The 18,653-nt window shown below is 44.0% G+C and overlaps 1 protein-coding gene and 1 long non-coding RNA gene across 2 annotated transcripts; both read left to right on the top strand.

Moving 5' to 3' along the window:
* Positions 1–3,362: 3,362 nt before the first annotated feature.
* LOC115537031 (uncharacterized) lies at positions 3,363–13,922 on the top strand. Its single transcript, XR_003974767.1, has 3 exons — positions 3,363–3,511; positions 12,886–12,920; positions 13,163–13,922. It is a non-coding gene; the product is annotated as an uncharacterized LOC115537031 (long non-coding RNA).
* A 1,929-nt stretch (positions 13,923–15,851) lies between these two features.
* Positions 15,852–18,349, top strand: LOC115537624 (THAP domain-containing protein 6-like). The gene is made up of 5 exons (XM_030349672.1): positions 15,852–15,859; positions 16,001–16,271; positions 16,589–16,799; positions 17,287–17,314; positions 17,885–18,349. The coding sequence occupies exons 1-5, from the start codon at positions 15,852–15,854 to the stop codon at positions 17,949–17,951; spliced, it is 585 nt and encodes a 194-aa protein (XP_030205532.1). The 3' UTR covers positions 17,952–18,349.
* Positions 18,350–18,653: the final 304 nt, after the last annotated feature.

Here is an 18,653-nt window from a genome sequence, read left to right on the forward strand (position 1 = left end):
AGAGAGAGAGAGAGAGAGAGAGAGAGAGAGAGAGAGTCGGATGTTGTTGAGGTGACGCCTCCTCTCGTTTATCTCACTTTGTGCTGTCCGAAAGGAACACACACACACGCCCACTCACACGCACAGACACACACAGACGCGCGCTTACACACCCACACACACGGTATGTTATTAATGTCAGGGCATGTATGGATTTCTTGACATGTATCGATTTATATTTATTTATTTTGTTTAATTTGAATTTACAATATAGATTGTATTGATAGTGATTCTACAGATTGAAATGGCTCATAATCATGAAAGTTGTAATCTCAATCAAATTCAATTGATTTTGTATAGCCCTGAATGACAGGTAGCCTCACGGGGATTAACAGGCCTTGGATTTATGTGAATATTTGAAATCTGAAATTTAGTTAATCAAATAGGCCTATATATATAAGTCATTGTTAATGTTGTTTTCTTACAGCCCTACCTGTGTTTTGTTTTATTAGCCTACATTTAGCTGAATTATTTGGTCAGCCTATTGTTGTGTAGTTCAAAATATTGATGCTTGATGATTCCAAGGACAACAATCAAATGTAAACAGCTGAAATGGTTCACACCGATTGGTCAGAGAGGTTGAGCCGTATGGTCCTACTCGGCTCTCTGTCACTTTCTTCTGCAAACACACATGCTTCATTTTGTAGTTAGGCCAAGTACGACTCCCTTGTAAATCGCTTTGGATAAATTTACTGTAAATGTAAACGTCATCCAAGCTATGACTATGGAGAAGAGCAGGGTCCCTTTAGTGTGCATTCTCGATGTGTGACACCATAACGCCCTCTGCTGGTTCACTAAGGAGCAGCAAGAGTATTTTTTATGTCGGTAGCAGACATAATGGTGTTCCTGAATCCTCGGACGCGGGCCTTCCGAGTTGCTCGGAGCATTCATAGCGTTCCCGTCTATCTTTGTGATTGTGCCATGAAATTGGCTAGTCGTTATTTATTGTTAGCTACATTAGCCTTTACACAACTTTGCATTGTATTGCACGCACAGCAAGACCGTGCAATGCATAAATTGGTGACCGGAATAAAGCAGCAATGTAATCGAGAGTTGTATAAAAGAGCATTTGAAATCAACATTAAAATTACCAACGTGCATACAAAGAAATTAAATCTCTTCACGGGCGCAGCCACTTTTGTTGAGAGCGTCATCAATGCTCTCAATCTGCTCTCAAGGCTCGATTCCACCGGAGGCGTACGCGCCGCGGCATGGCTGCGCCGCGGTCACCGCTGCTAATCGCTTCCACTCTAATCAATGAGACCATTTCCACCGGGCGCGTCGCGGAACGTTTCAGCAGCGTCTCAGGAGCGGCGTGCCGCGCCACGGCGCTATCTTTCCGTCACACTTCTATTTTTGCCGCGAGCCGCTGCTAAACCGCGTAAATTTCAACAGAGCAGATCGAGAAGGGCAGGAAGTGAAAAAGTAAAAGCCATAGAGTATCCAGTCAATTTTCTAAATAAAACACAATACTCAGCTCATGTAACTTCACATCAACATTATTACGTCATGACCGGTGGCACCAGGTCAGCAGTCAATCAATCAAAGGGTCTCAGAGGGTCGGCAACCAGGGCTGGACTGACCATCGGGCGTACTGGGCAATGCCCGGTGGGCTGGCAGGCCTTTTTGGGCCGACGAGGTTTACTTGAGGTTTTCTTTTTTTTTTCTTTTTTTTTTTTATGGACCCGGCCCGGCCCAGCCATCATTTTTATAAGGAAAATGTCAGAAAGGACAAAGCGTGGCATTTAATTGCAATAGTTTTGGGAGTGGAAGGTGAGTACATTAGGTTTAGGATTATCGCGTGATCTCGTGATCTCGCGTGAATACGGCTGTCTCGCGAGGCAGCGCTACGCTGCCGTTACGCGCCCGGTAGGAATGGACGCAGGGCAGAGGACGCAGCCGTTCCGCGGCGCAGCCGTTCCGCGGCGCGTACGCGTCCGGTGGAATCACGGTGTCAGAATTCCGAGGGATGAAGACAAAAAGAGGGCGTGCCTCAGAGAAATGCGGCAAGAAAGCTTGGAGATTACCCGACTTCCCACTCGGAAGGCTGGCGTCCGAGGATTCCGGATCACACCATAACTGTCAGGCTTTCTTGATCGACGTTGCAGAGAAGTCCATCTGTCGGAAACAAGTGTACCATCAGAAGCTCCCGCCAATCCTAGTCCTCGCGATTTTGTCATGAATTTAGATATATGAAGTACACACAGCCTATATTTTCCCTAAGGGTCTAACATTTAATGATGCAAAAAATGTATTATCGTGGATATTTTCTATACACATTTTTATATAAATAAATTAGGGCTGTCAAAATTAAGGGTGATTAATTTGTGGAATTAACGCGTTAATTTCTTTAATGCATTAACGCATGCGCAAAATGACCCGCCCAATATTTCCCGCTCTGCACTTGTCGCCGCTATTTGCCGCCGCTATTTACCGCTCTAGAGTTTTGGCTGAGACACAAGAAGAAGTTGTTGGCCCTCTGGATGGAAAGTTTGAATATAAAAAAAACAAAGATGGAACACTTAACAAACAAGCAGTGATTTGCACACTCTGCAAGAAGGAGTTTTCGTTTCACCGAAGCACTTCCAGCCTAAAGTACCATATCAACGCTAAGCATGCGTTTGTCGGCGCTTCAAGTTCTGGGGCAAGACCAGGGGGCTTGCTGCAGACAACGCTCACCGAAGGCCGTGCATTAAGTAAGTCTATTTCTGAGAACTTGACCCAAAAAATTGCCAAATGGATTGCAAAAGACTGTCGGCCGATTAATATTGTCGAGGACAAGGGCCTCGCGGAAGTGTTACAAGTTGCTTCACGTGACGCATTCTACAAGCCACCGTCAAGAGGCACAGTAATGACTAAAATCCACGACCTCTACAAAACGGAAAAGAAAAAGAAAGAAGAGGATTTGACTGTAGCTGACTATGTCGCCCTGACAGGAGACCACTGGACCTCTGTGAGTAACAACAATTACCTGGGTGTAACTGCACATCATATCACTAAAACATGGGAACTGAAGTCGTTTGCGCTAACTACAATGAAAACAGAAGAGCGTCACTTTGCAGAAGCATGTGCAGAGCAGTTCCTAACTGTAGCACGCAAGTGGGAAATAGAAGGAAAAGTCACAACTATAGGGACCGACAGTGCACGCAATATGATCGCTGCGGCTAGACTTTTGACATTTGAGCACATGCCTTGCATAGCTCACATCCTACAGAGAAGCATCACGGTGAGCCTCTCTGACAGCGGATTTGTGCATGCATTGTCCAAGTCTAGCAAAATTGTGGGCCACTTCAAACACAGTCCGCCACAGTCTGGATAGAAGCAGGAGCCGCTGGTCCAGGACGTTCCAACACGTTGGAATTCGACGGTGGATATGGTCAAGCGTCTGAACCGCAATCAAGCAGCAATAAAAGCAACCCTGGACCAACAGCAGCACAAACTCATTATGCTGACACCACCAGAATGGGACAAGGTCATAGGCGTCGATTACGGGGGGGACGGGGTATTTCAAATAGTGTCCCCCCCACTATTTGAAATACGAATTTTGTCCCCACCACTTTTAAAAATGTGCAAACCAATTGCGACATACTCAACCAAAATCGTCGAGTCTAAAATAATGCGATAGGCGCGCATGAAGACATCATTTATTAGATAGGCCTACCTAATAAACCGTTGGAACACACAAGACCGGAACCCATAGAAACGCCGGTAAACAAACCCCGACTCCCGAGAAGCCCAATCCCTATGAGCTCCCCGCGCTACGGCCATCCGGAGGCGCACAGAGCTTTTGGCTGTGATATTATATATACAATTATATTATATTATATACTATTATATATAGAGCTCTACGGTGGCGCTGAGCATTCACCAAATAAAAAAAAGTTTCACAGCTAATGTACTCGTTAGCACACTCAGGATCTCGTAATTACGAGATAATATCTCGTAATTACGAGATAAGGATCTCGTAATTACGAGAAAAGATCTCGTAATTACGAGATACGGATCTCGTAATTATGAGATAAGGATCTTGTAATTACGAGATAAAATATCATATTTACGGCAAAGATGACGCTATCTGACGCTATCGTATTTAATCTCCTGCTCGGGTTGAGGCATTGGGTAATATTGATGTTCCTTAAAAGAGAGGAGGGCATTAATATAAGTATGTCAACATTGCGCAGACATCTGAAGTCATTGGCCGGCAAAGATGACGCTATCCGACGCTATCGTGCTTTATTTCCTGCTCGGGTTGAGGCATTGGGAAATATGGATGTTCCTTAAAAGTGAGAAGGGCATTAATATAAGTATGTCAAATTTGCGCAGACATCTGAAGTCATTGGGACTGTTCAGGAGAAAAGCCCAGTCGGAGCTGCTACAAGTGGCTCTCTTCCTGCAGGAGCAGTTGTACCAGTACGGGATGCTTGTACCATCATTTGATGTGCCAAAGCCCCTCGAATAATGACGCATTAATTGTTCAGTGGAACCCAGAAGTGGAAATGTTGTTGTCGTGGTGGTTTAAAGGGCATGTGGCTGGCCCCTCACATTGCAGCTCTTAAAAGTTGAATACAGCAGTGCATTATGTGTTTAACTTTATACCATGCATTATTGTTCAGAAAACGTCTTACCTCAAGCTCTTTTCCAATTAATGAGCTAAATTGTTTTTATACAAATCAATAAAATATTGTTTTTGTGGGGAAATAGAATTTTTGTCCCACTGCCCGCATTCGATTTGGTTTTAATATTGGCTGTGACAGTATGTCACATAATTAATGCATTCAAATTAAAAATACTATGTTCATAGTAAAGGCAAACCCTGTCACTAAATTATTTAAAAAAAAACCTTCACAGTGGTATAATGAGCACATACCGCTGACTGAAGTGATATATTGCTTTTATACAACGACTACTATTATGGCAAAACGAAAGTCATAGGCACACTACATTTAAAAAAACAACAACAAGAAAGTCAAAGTAGCTGTTTTATTAAAGAATACAAAAAAGTAGTCCCTCCTGGCTGCCTTCAAAATGCACGACGGTCGCTATGCAACACACTTTAGTGTCCCTCCGAGAGAACGGTTGTAGCGGTTTCCACTTCAAGGCGCGGAGTGATACTTTCACAAAATGATTGGGCGTCATAGCAGTTATGTATACGCTCATTATACAACAGTTAGGAACCAATCAGATCGCTGGATTTAGGCCCCCCGTTGTATAATTAAGCAATAGATCACGCCAGGCTGTGGTATGTGCTCATTATACCACTGTTAAGGGGCGTTGTCCGGCCCCGACGCGCAGCGGAGGGCCGGCCACCCCCTTCACAGTGGTATAATGAGCACATGCCACTGACTGAAGTGATCTATTGCTTTTATACAACGGTTACTGTTATGGCGAAACGAAAGTCATAGACACACTACATTTAAAAAGAAACAAAGAAAGTCAAAGTAGCCGTTTTATTAAAGACTACCAAAAAGTAGTCCCTCCTGGCTGCCTTCAAAATGCACGACGGTCGCTATGCAACACACTTTAGCGTCCCTCCGAGAGAACGGTTGTAACGGTTTCCACTTCAAGGCGCGGAGTGATACTTTCACAAAATGATCGGGCGTCATAGCAGTTATGTATACGCTCATTATACAACAGTTAGGAACCAATCAGATCGCTGGATTGAGGCCCCCCGTTGTATAATATGATATAAAGAGCTCCGGGAGTTGCAAACGGCAACAATCACTTTCTCCTCCATACTGCAGTTCACCCCGGACTGCACTGCACTGAGTTGGGCGGTTGAACGCTGATTGGCTGTTACGTTACACATGTCACTCAGTGGCCAGGCTGTTGAACGCCGATTGGCTGTCATCACGCGAATGTCGCGTCATAGTTTAAATAACTTTAAAGATTGATAGTATGAGTGACTACCAAGCCTGCTTGGATGCATTTCAGATGCATCAATTTGTATCCGTGAAGCATCCCGTACTGGTTCAACTGCTCCTGCAGGAAGAGAGCCACTTGTAGCAGGTCCGACTCGGCTTTTCTCCTGAGCAGTCCCAATGACTTTGTCTGCGCAATGTTGACATACTTATATCAATGCCCTCCTCACTTTTAAGGAACATCAATATTTCCCAATGCCTCAACCCGAGCAGGAAATAAAATACGATAGCGTCGGATAGCGTCATCTTTGCCGGCCAATGACTTCAGATGTCTGCGCAATGTTGACATACTTATATTAATGCCCTCCTCACTTTTAAAGGCACCCAGTGCAACTTTCGAGGCTTAAAAATAAACATTCAATTTCTAGTCTTTTTTACACGTAGTAAGTTTCAATAACTCCATACCATTACATACCGACATTCAAGCAGCAAAGATGAGACGTCGTTGTGTGGTGAGAACTGATAGAAAATCGATAACAACAACAATGCCGCCATTTTCTTTATTTTTTGTAACCTACAATAAATAAAGCAGGCTTCCAGTCAATGGAAAAATGGCTTCTCCCCACCGGCGATTGTTGTTGTTTACGATTTTCTATCAGTTCTCACCACACTGCGACGTCTCATCTTTGCTCCTTGAATGTCGATATGTAATGGTATGGAGTTATTGAAACTTACTACGTGTAAAAAAGACTAGAAATTGAATGTTTATTTTTCATTGAATGTTTACATAAAGTTGCACTGGGTGCCTTTAAGGAACATCCATATTTCCCAATGCCTCAACACGAGCAGGAAATAAAGTATGATAGCGTCGGATAGCGTCATCTTTGCCGGCCAATGACTTCAGATGTCTGCGCAATGTTGACATACTTAATGCCCTCCTCACTTTTAAAGGTTGGGTAGGTGATTTACGAAACGCCAGCAGATTTTGAAAATACACAACTCAAATGGTCCTACCCCCTCTCCTTCAACGCTGACTCTGACTCCACCCATTCCAAGTACCTGGACGCGCAATCATGCACGAGCGCGAACAGAGATGCGCGAGAGCGAGCCAGGCTAGCGTAGGTTTTCGTTTAACAACATGGCACTACATTCAGCTGTAAGTTGCACCCAGTACCGCGGGAAGTAGGAGTGCTGGGGGGGCTGCAACACCCCCTGTCCGAGGCCCTGTCTTATCACAGAAAACGATAATTTCTAAAAACTCCGGCCAAAGTGGAGATTTCTGAAAACGCCGGTTATGTGTTGTCGTGTCAACGGGGAGAAACGGGATTTTAAGGTTCTGAAGCGTCACATTATGCACCAGGAAATGCTTAACGTCATGTGAGCGCCCGCTGTACCGTATTGGTCCGAATATAAACACAAACCCCATTGTAAGACGACCTATATTTGGAAAAAAGATTTGAAGACCAGATCCGTTTTTTATGAATAAATAAATTGTATTCATTGAAATAATATACGAAAATAAAAAGGCATCGAATAAAACACTGCATTGCCACTAAACAGTAGTGCAAATAGGCCGTACTGATGTGTACACCAAAGACTATTCCTGACACTCCTCTGCCCCGCTGTGTTCGCTCTGGCTGTGGTCGCTCCGAACTGTTTCGGCCCGTGGCAAAGCGAGTCATCCTCGCTGCTGTCCAAGGCATTTTGAGACGCAGCATTTATTTAATGCTCATATGACCTAGTGCTGAAAAAAGGTTATATGAAAAAGTGTGAGGGTAGCGGTTGTGCGCTAAACTTGTTCTGTGAGCAGCTGGATGTGAACGATCGATTTTCAACTGTCCGCGCATGCACTGGTGTAATTGAGCTGCGCTGCTATACATCTTTTTTTTATCAATGTAACGAGTTGCGAGTCTAGTGCAGGCTGAGTTTTTTTTTTTTCCCAGCACCCCCTGCTGAGAATACGTTCTCGCTGCAATGGTTGGACCAGATGTTATAAACATTAAACGGTCACATAAATCATTACTATTTTTAGAAAATGTATGTTTGTTTCATATAATTGTATTGGAAGTCCTGGTTTTCACTAGGGTTGCCGCGGTGTGGACATTTTCACACCGAGTAATACACTCGTCTCCACACCGGTATTACCGAGTATAAACGGTATAAACTTTGAAACTAGGTCAACCGCCACACAAGCATCGGTTTTTAGACCCTTCTCGTCCTTCAGTTGCCGCCAACGTTCGAAAGCAGCGCCTAGGATTATTCTTGATTTCAGTTTTTCTCTTTCAGCGTTTTTATTATCAATTACTCTCTGAAAAAGAGTTTTCCTTCTCTTTGCTGGTGGTGGTGGTGGTGGTGGGGATGGTGGCGTCTTGTCTGCCATGGAAATTGTCTTCTACTGCTAGGTCCAAATGTGGATTAACTAGTTCCAGTAGCTACCGCAGGATAACAACAAACAGGAGCTTGCTCTGGGTCACGAGCTCTGGGTCACGAGTACTGCACGAAGGGGTCGCGCGCGGGGCGCGGGGGAGGGGGAGTGCAGTACGACCGTTTGATTGACGTACTTACTGTCCAATGCAACTCGGTGGCAATGGAAATGATTGGCTGGAGTTTTTCGAGCCCTGCCCGTTCCACAGATGATTGACTTGTTTAATTTTCATGTCAGTACTTCTAACTCAGTGGCTGTAAGCGGGTTATGATAAGGATTTCAAGTAATTTTGCAAAAATGGCCAAAAAAGCAAATCACCTATACAACCTTTAAGGAACATCAATATTTCCCAATGCCTCAACCCAAGCAGGAGATTAAATACGATAGCGTCGGATAGCGTCATCTTTGCCGGCCTGCAGCTAGCCAGCAACGTTATTGATGAATGAGAGACGTGATCCTTTTCTCGTAAACGAGATCCTTATGTCGGAAATATGATATCTTATCTCGTAATTACGAGATCCTTATCTCGTAATTACGAGATCCTGAGTGTGCTAACGGCTACATTAGCTGTGAAACTTTTTTTTATTTGGTGAATGCTCAGCGCCACCGTAGAGCTCAGAGAGTCGCAAGCGGCAACAATCACTTTCTCCTCCATGCTGCAGTTCGCCCCGGACTGCACTGCACTGAGTTTGACGGTTGAACGCTGATTGGCTGTTACGTTACACATGTCACTCAGTGGCCACGCTGTTGAACGCTGATTGGCTGTCATCACGCGAAATTCGTGTCAAAGTTGAAATATTTCAACTCGAGCGGATTTGTCGCGCCACAAATCCTCGTGAACTCACTCGCCTGTGCACGGCGAAAGTGTGGCGCGAAGAATCAAAAAAATCCGCCCGATACGCGTCTATCGTTCACTTTGTATGGGATCATGTCGCCCCGTTTTGTTTGGTGTGAACGCACTGGAGAAGTTTCAAGACAGACAGCCAAAATTTACATTTTTATTCAGAAAATAGCCGGTCCTTTTGCTTCCTATAAAAAGCATGTTTGTGACACTGGATAACGATATGGATACATCATCTAGCATGCATGTGGAGGGCCACATAAGGTAAGAAATTGGTTTACGTAAACTTTGCTGCTGGTTCTGTTTGCTCGGGATGACCTGGCCAAAGGTTACCCACGGTCCTAAGCGATTGTGATCTAATTCTGGTTGGTGCTCCAGCTAGTATGCATTGTATATATAGATTGCAGCTAGTAGCAGCTACACACGGTGCGATTGCTATGCCAATGTGGTTATAGTTGTTTTGTCTGATTGAGATATGTGACGACTTGGAGCCTGGTAGGCCTATCCTGACATAAATATGTTCTCGCATAACCTGTGTGATTATCCGAAACTGTAGGGGATTTTATTTGCGGGCAATTTGCTTATGATGTTGTAACGAGTGAAGTCTACATTGGTCCTTCGCAAGTGTTTACTGGTGGTCAGGATTTGGCAGATGCAATTCTCCTCTGGGCGCTTGTTTTTTTCTTCTTTTTTTAATGCAGAATAACATATGCTACCAGCAGCCCTTGCTCGTCTTTAAAAGGCTGATGCTCAGTACCTCGTTTCATTTCGTACCCCCTTTACAGTCTGGCATTGCTTGTCTGGTAAACTTTGTTGATGTCAAGATAAGTGTTAAATTGCCAACACTGTTCTTTGTCCTGTGTGTATTAGTATTACATATCCCGAGCCAATACCCTGGGGTCTCATTTATAAAACTGTGCGTAGAATCGTTACTAAAAATGTGCGTACGCCCAGAAGCCAAGTTTTGCGTGCGCCAAAAAATATTCAGATTTATAAAACACTACGTACGCACACCTGTACGCAATCTTTGCTTTATAAATCACATACTGACTACAATTGTGCGCAGCTGAATCAGCTTCACGTTCCGCCCTCTACACGCCCCTTTTTAACCATAAATGGTCAATGCAAATGACCTCATGAATGCGATCTGCATATAAAACAGACTCAGATGCCGGTATTATGTCTTGTTGGAAACAATGGCAGAAGTACTGAGAAAATCAAAAAAGCGAAATTTCACGGAGGCTGAAGTGGAGACACTTGTGGGTGAGATGGAGGCCCGAAAGGTAGTTTTGTTCGGCGGTCACGGGATTGGGATCGCCAACAACAAAAAGCAGAGTGAGTGGCAACATGTTGCTGCAGCAGTGAACTCTGTCAGTAGCACGGAGGGCACTGTCCCAGAATTAAAAAAAGAAGTGGTCTGACATAGTTACATATTTTTATCTAGCCTACCAATAAATCGTTATGGTCCCTAAATACCCTCTCCCTCCGAATCCTGCCATTTGCATGGTCCGCCAGAAGTGCCATATGGTGCAGCATTACCACGGCGCTCACCTCTGTATTTATAGGGTTACGGTAATAAGACTGACGAGAACGCCTTGGATAATCAGTTTGTAATTACCCACGTAAAATGTTCTTGAACATAACCCCTTTTTAATGGCTGATTTGTCATGAAAAGCATCAAGAGTAACGGACAACGATTGTGATGAGTGTGGCTTGGTTTTTCACACTTGGGATTTAATTGACATTCGATCATGTGTTTACAGTGTCACATAAAAATATTATGTTATTGACACATGTTGGACAGATGCTTTATTCCATGCAGTCGCGCCGTCAGTGGACAGTATGGAGTGACGGGATTAAATATAGAGAATTTCTTTTTATTTCTATTCTAAGGAGATATTTCTGGAGTTATAACTGAGAAATAACGCAGTGGACTTAAATTATTCTGATTAGGATTTAACGCATGATACGGGTTGAAATTAAATTGATGAAGGGCGATGATAAAGCATAATCGTTCTTCTCACTCTGCAATTCTTCGGTCTGACTTCAGTTCACCACCACACCGTCTGTGTCGCCAATTCTCCTTTTCCTCCAAACCATGCGTACGCGTGGGTCAGAGTTTGCTTAGGGCTGCGCACATTTTCCCGTCAAGTTGGTTTTTTATAGATCACAACCTTGGCGTGAAAAGTCACGTACGCCAATTTCAGCCCCGTTTTGTGCGTACGCAACGGTTATAAATGAGACCCCAGGGGCCTCATGTACTAAGACTTGCGTGGATTTCATACTGAAACTTGGCGTACGCCAAAACCCAGAAACTGTCTTACGCACAAATAAATTCAGATGCATCAAAGTGTGCGAACGCATGGATCCAAGCACGTTTCTTTTGTACATCTCGATCAACGTGGAATTGAGCGCACATGCCGAGGTGCCAAACTCCTCCCTGTCCACGCCCTCATTTAAATATGCAATTTCATTTAAATAGGCCTCTGGACCTGAGATTCACCTCTTAATCCGATCACCTGGCACCATGAACAGAGGCAAAAAACGAAACTTCACGGAGTCTGAGCTCGAGATTTTGCTCCACGAGGTAGAAATGCGCAAGAATATGCTATTTGGAACCCTTTCAACAGGGATAAATGCAAAACAAAAGAGAAGTGAGTGGGAGTGTGTTTGCGAGGCCGTCAATGCAGTGGGGTCTCAGCAGCGCACACACTCTGAAATTAAAAAAAAGTGGTCAGACCTCAAGGTGGAGGTGAAGCGGAGGGTTTCTGCCCACCGCCGAAGCGTGACCGCAACAGGTGGGGGGACGGAAGTGGGGGAACTCTCCCCCTTCGATTTGAGAGTGGCCGCTTTGATCGGTGACACAGCTCTCACCGGAGTGGTGGGAGCCCATGAAGGGGACGCCGATCATCCCCAAGGTAAATATGCTGAAGTCATAAATGCTGTAATTATACTGGTCATACAATTGGCTGCTTGCAATACACATAAGTCGTGCGTAAAGATGCCAGGATATTAAAGACTTTGACTCGTGTTTATTAACTTAATTTTTTTACTTTTGAATAGACAAGCAAGGAGAGGGCACGGATTGCTCCGTCGGCCCCGGCGTCTCCAGCGCCCTTCGGATTTGACCATTTGCGATGTCCTCTAACAACGCTAACGCAGCCATTTTTAAAACAATTTTCTTCATCCATTGCGCATGCTTTTATAGCCACCCATATAATTGCAAGGTGTGTGAATTGTTCATTAGTGTGTCTCTGATGTGCAAATCACTCTGTCATTGTTTTCACCTTTTTTCCCAGTTTCCCAGCGTCACCTCTAAGTGTCGCCAAAGGAACAATAGCTGTAGAAACGTGCGTACGACAGCTCTGGAGCTGGCGTGGGGACCGCACATTTTTACGGTCATTTCACGTTTTGTACATCTGAACGTGAGCGTGGAAAAGGACGTACGCCACGTTTTTGTGCGTACGCAACCTTAGTACATGAGGCCCCTGGTGTTTCCAACGCCGTTTTGCAAAACAAGCCAAAACACAAACTGTGGTTTTCAACTTTTATTGTTCGAATAGGATTTTCAACACCTGACCATACACTGTAGAGCATATTGTAATGCAGCGTTGAATGGATGAATAGCTTACATAAGGGTACCCAGCACTTTTCAAACCACACTCAAGCTTATGGTTATTGTCCCCACCACTTCTAAAAACAAACTGACGCCCTTGGACGAGGTGCAAAGACTTGAGACTCTTCTAGAGCCCTGTCGGTAAGTAATCCAAATATTAATTATTAATAGGCCTATAGTTTGAAATAAAATGTAATTGATTAAATTGAAATAATATGTTACCTTTTTGTAAACTACCAACTTCTGTTGTAATAACTTAATGATGTCTCTGTGTGTGTGTGTGTGTGTGTGTGTGTGTGTGTGTGTGTGTGTGTGTGTGTGTGTGTGTGTGTGTGTGTGTGTGTGTGTGTGTGTGTGTGTGTGTGTGTTTCATTCAACTGCAGGTATGTAACTGAGATCCTGGGTGGGGAGGCCTATGTATCCTGCTCTGTTGTACTGCCTGCCCTCTGCCACTTGCGTCGTGTAATGGAGGTCTCTGATGAGGACCCTGCATATGTTCTCAATATATGCTCAAGCTTGCAACGGCCCTGGATCCACGCTTTAAAGACTTGAAGACCCTGCCCAAGAGTGAAAGAGAAGAGGTGTGGACCACACTGGGAGGCATGCTGCATGAACAATCACAAAGAAGGTCTCCACAGACTTCTGAAGATGGGCCACCCAAGAAGAAAATGAGCCTGCTCCTACAAATGTGCTCAGATTCAGATTCTGATGAGGAGGTGCAGCCTGGCAGAGACATACACAGGTACAGGGCAGAGCCCTGCATTAGTATGGAGGACTGTCCCTTGCAGTGGTGGTCTGCTCATTCAGGAGCCCATGACAAGCTGGCCCTGCTGGCTCGCAAATATCTAGCGACTCCTGCATCCACAGTTCCATGTGAAAGACTCTTCTCAGTGGCAGGCCACATCGTGCAAAAGAAACGGTCAGCCTTACTTTCAGAAAATGTCAACCAGTTAGTTTGCCCCAGCCACTGGCTAAAAGAAGAATAGCCAAGAGAGACACATTGTATTGCATGAAGGTGTGGTAGTTTGTTAATTTAAAAAAGGGAAAATGTTCAACCAATGTTTAACCATTCTAAACTTAGCAATGGCTAAGATGCCCATAACGTTTGGGATGACTGTTATCTTTAAGTTTGATTAAAAAAATCAAAATGTTATATGCTCATAGGCATTGCAAAGAGACTGACACAAAACAAAAATTGAGTTATGGTGTGGTATGTTTAAGTTCGATTTAATTTTCATTATTAATAACACCATCATCTGGATTCTTTCATGAATAAAAGAACATGCTAAATGCCTATATATCCACCTTCATCGTCATTTATCTTTCCGTTCCTACAACAATATACAGAGAAATTCAGAAATTCCGGGCATATTTACGAATGGTAATTAATCGTGATTAATCGTGATTAATCCAAAGCTACCCTGTGATTAATCAGATTAAAAATTGTAATCTTTTGACAGCCCTAAAATAAATATAACTTACATAATTTAATTTTACTGATAGTGAAGACTTTCTCACATGACAAAGACACTGCTGCATGGGAAATTGTCATCCATGTATGTTCCATTCAGGTGAGTTTCTCGGCAGGCAGCAGAGACTACTTCTGTTGATATAAATACTATGGTTAATCAATTTAGAATATAAATAAATGGCATATTTCTCCAGTAATTTGATTTCTCCAGTAATCCTAACTAAATTACTAGTTGCATGGTGATTGAACCCCGGACAACCGGTTGCAAGTCCGACACTTTACCTCGACACTATCTCCCTGATTACAATACCATGGTCAATATTCAATAAAAGTATGTTACGCTTAATACTACTTTTTTTTTCGCCAGGCGGTCTCCCTGTTTTACGGAACCCGTAAAAGGACATGAAAAATAAAAAAAAAGTAAATGTTTCTCGTGAGCACGAGAAAGTATCTGGTGCTCACGAGAAAGTATCTCGTGCGCACGAGAAAGTATCTGGTGCGCACGAGAAAGTATGTCGTGCGCACGAGAAAGTATGTCGTGCGCACAAGAAAGTATGTCGTGAGCACGAGAAAGTATGTCGTGCGCACGAGAAAATATGTTGTGCGCACGAGAAAGTATCTGGGAGTAGGCCTACTCATATCACTGGCTGTGTGTGTGTGTGTGTGTGTGTGTGTGTGTGTGTGTGTGTGTGTGTGTGTGTGTGTGTGTGTGTGTGTGTGTGTGTGTGTGTGTGTGTGTGACGTCAGCGAGTGAGTGGACGAGCGAGGAGAGCGAGCGATAGCGTGCGTGTCAGTTTAGTGAAGTAATGAACGAGTCCGGTTGTGTGCAAGAATAAAGTACCCCGCCTGTCAAGAATCGGTGGCCGCTTCATTCCAACCATATTTATTTCCAACCTACAAGCAGAGCCATTGCCGGTCAAAGTGAAGGGCGTTGCCGTTGCCCCCATAGACATCATATAGGTAGACGCCCCCTTCGGCCTTGGACGGCATAAATCGTCGGCGCCATCTTGGTACGGGAGTTATTTCGTCTTCGGAGTGAAGATGCCTACTTCATGCGCCGCTTGGGCTGCACCACCGTCAGGACGATTCAAACAAGATCGCAAGGAATTACCTTTCACAAGTAAGACTAAACAATTGTTTCTATTTGTAATTGTAAAATTCAGTCATGTCACGTAGATCATGTGTTATGTTGAGAGCTAAGAGCTGTTGAGACAGCTAAGTTGCCGCCAGAATCAGACTATAGCTAGTCTAACGTGAAATGGACATGGTTAGCAAAGCCTTATTCTATCGTTCGTTAACAGGAGATAATATTGTCAAGAAATATAGGATATACAGTATATATATATATAATCTACCACTACTTGCTTGTGAGTAATTACAATGTATGTATAATGTAATTATATAGCATTTATGGTCGCGACGGAAAGCTGCGTTTCGGCTGAGCGACTGGCCTTCATTTCTCTCTGTGATGTATTTAAAAAAGAGACTAGATTAAAACAAAAAAAGGCTCAAAACATGCCACTGTTTATGTAATGGTTCTACAATATATGAAGGTGTCACGTAATGAATGAAACTACGGAAAAAATGTCACCATACTCTACATGCACCTGTGAGATGCACCTGCAGTCAGTCGCCGGCCGAAATTGACGTTTTAAACGTTATTTCTATTTAAATGTTTTTTTTTTTTTAAAGATACATCTGTATTATGAATCGGACTGACTGGCTAGCTAACCTTTCTCGCAATTTTAAGGTTTCCCAAAGAGAAGCAGTTGAGGAGACAGTGGGAAGTGGCTGTGAAAAGGGATAACTTTTCTGCCAATGAGAGGTCAATGCTCTGTAGCCAGCACTTTCAGCCGGAGGATTTTGACCGGACAGGCCAAATTGTCAGGCTCAGGGATGGAACTAAACCATCTGTGTTCAGTTTCCCAACACATCTCAAAAGAGTAAGTGCATCACTAAGCTTGCTGAAAATGGTTTTATTGTGTGTGTGTGTGTGTGTGTGTGTGTGTGTGTGTGTGTGTGTGTGTGTGTGTGTGTGTGTGTGTGTGTGTGTGTGTGTGTGTGTGTGTGTGTGTGTGTTCATTTGGAATGATTGAGAATGAGATACACCTGTTCAAGTATTTTGTTCTTCGGTTTTAGAAAGTGGCAGCCAGGACTACACAAGCCTCAAGGAAGGCTGAAGCGAGCCTTGTAATTGACTGTTCTTTACAATCATTACAAGTCACTGAACCTTCACCTACCTACCTTGTGAGTATTTACACTAGCTATGCCCCAAAACAGCAGTGAGCATCATGGCATCATAAACATTACTCACTACTGTTTTGTCCTTTTTTACTAGGAACACACTTATGCATTGCCTCCATCTCCCACTCTTCTCAAGACTAGACTCAATGAAGCCCTGGCTAGGGTGGAGAGTCTTGAGAAAGAGATGAGGAACTCAAAGGCCCGAGAGTGGAGGGTGAAGAAAACAGTGTGTTGTCTTCTGGAGGACCTCAGGGGGAAGAACCTCATAAATGAAGAGCTGCAAGAGAGGCTTGACTTATACTCAGGTAACATTGAAATTAAACTTTGAATGTCATGTATATCTTAGGGCTGTAACCAAAGAAATACAACTGCAATAATGTGTTCAAATGCTTGGCTTGTCTGAATTTCATATATCAAACTTAAACTCCAAATACCTGACGTCTGTAATATGCCCCCATTCATAGTTTGAATAGCATCTGGCACAGACAAAAGCCAACAATCATAGTCTGATAGCTCTAGCTTCAAGACAGACAATAGCCAGGTACCTTTGTTGGCAGGTGTTTATGGGCACCTGTTTAGAGCAATCAGTCATGGTTCCTGGCTTTTGTGCATCTTTAAGCTAGAGCTATTAAGTCAATGATTGTTGGCTTTGGTCTACAGCCACGACAAGATTACGTTTTTCATTCATATGGCCTTGCCTGGAAATAAACACATTAGCCTATTGGTGTTTTCATAATGACATTCATACTCTTTCAGTCACTTACTAATTACTCTGTGCTATCTGCATTTCAGATCTTCCATTAGGCCTCCTGTCCAAACAGGGCCACGAGTCCACTAAAGAGCAGAGGGAGTTTGCCCTCACTCTCCACCTGCACGGGCCCAAAGCCTACTCTTACCTGAGAGAGTCTCTCCACCTCCACCTACCACATCCACATACATTGCAAAGGTATTTGCTCTTACATTTAATTGCACTTTATTGATAGGAAATTACTGGTTCAAATACATTTGTATTATATTATTGCTACTTAATAATAACTACTTTTTCATTTGATAAAGGTGGATGAGCTCTGTGGATTCCAAGCCTGGACTCAACACCATGATGCTGGACATGTTGAGAAGAAAAAGAGAGGAAGATCCAGTGAAGTATGGACGTGTGGCGCTCATGCTGGATGGCATGGCCATCAGGAAACATGTCCAGTACAGTCCACATTCCCAGAAAATGACCGGATTTGTGGACATGGGGGATGGCCTAAACGAGACAGATATTGCCACTGAGGCTCTGGTTTTTATGGTGGTTGGCCTACAAGGCCATTGGAAGGCTCCAATTGCCTACTACCTGACCAAGTCTCTGACGCCCGACACACAGAAGGTCCTGCTGGTACATGCGCTGGAGGCCCTGCATGAGCGTGGCATCCGGGTCATGTCCCTCACAATGGATGGGCATGCATCAAACATAAGCATGTTCAACCAGCTGGGGTGCCAGCTAAAGGCCAACCCTTGTGAGCCTTTGAAAACATTTTTCCCCCATCCTGCGACTGGCAAGAGGGTGTTTGTCATGATGGACGCTTGCCACATGTTGAAGCTGGCAAGAAACATGCTGCAAGCGTACAGCCCAATCTGTAGCAGAACTGGCCTCATCAACTGGGACTACGTTGTTTGTTTGAACGATATTCAAACAAAGAAGGGACTGCATGCTGCCAACAGGGTCACTGAAAAGCACATTCAGTTTGACTCACAGAAGATGAAGGTGTCCCTGGCTGCACAGACGCTGAGTCGCTCTGTGGCAGTAGCGCTCCGAACGCTGAGGGACCTGGGGTATCCACGCTTCACCCTCTGTCAAGCGACAGCCGAATTCATTGAGGTAAGACTACATTCAAACATTGTTTTCTTTTCAAAGGGTCCTGGCCATCTTCTTCATCTTCATCTTCATCTCCATCTTCTTCCTTTCTATTTCCTAAACAATTTCTTTTGGATGATTGACAGGCTGTTTGACATTATGAACAGCCGCAATCCCCGTGCCAAAGGATTCAAAGCCCCCCTGGGATCTTTGATTTGGACAAGGAGTGTGGAACTCTTGTCCAGAGGCCGGGAGTACTTAATCAGTTTGGTGATGAAGGATGGAACTCCCCTTCATCGTTCAAAGAGGTATAAATAGTGAC

Source organism: Gadus morhua, chromosome 23 (genome assembly GCF_902167405.1).
Source record: "Gadus morhua chromosome 23, gadMor3.0, whole genome shotgun sequence".
Classification (NCBI taxonomy): domain Eukaryota; kingdom Metazoa; phylum Chordata; class Actinopteri; order Gadiformes; family Gadidae; genus Gadus; species Gadus morhua.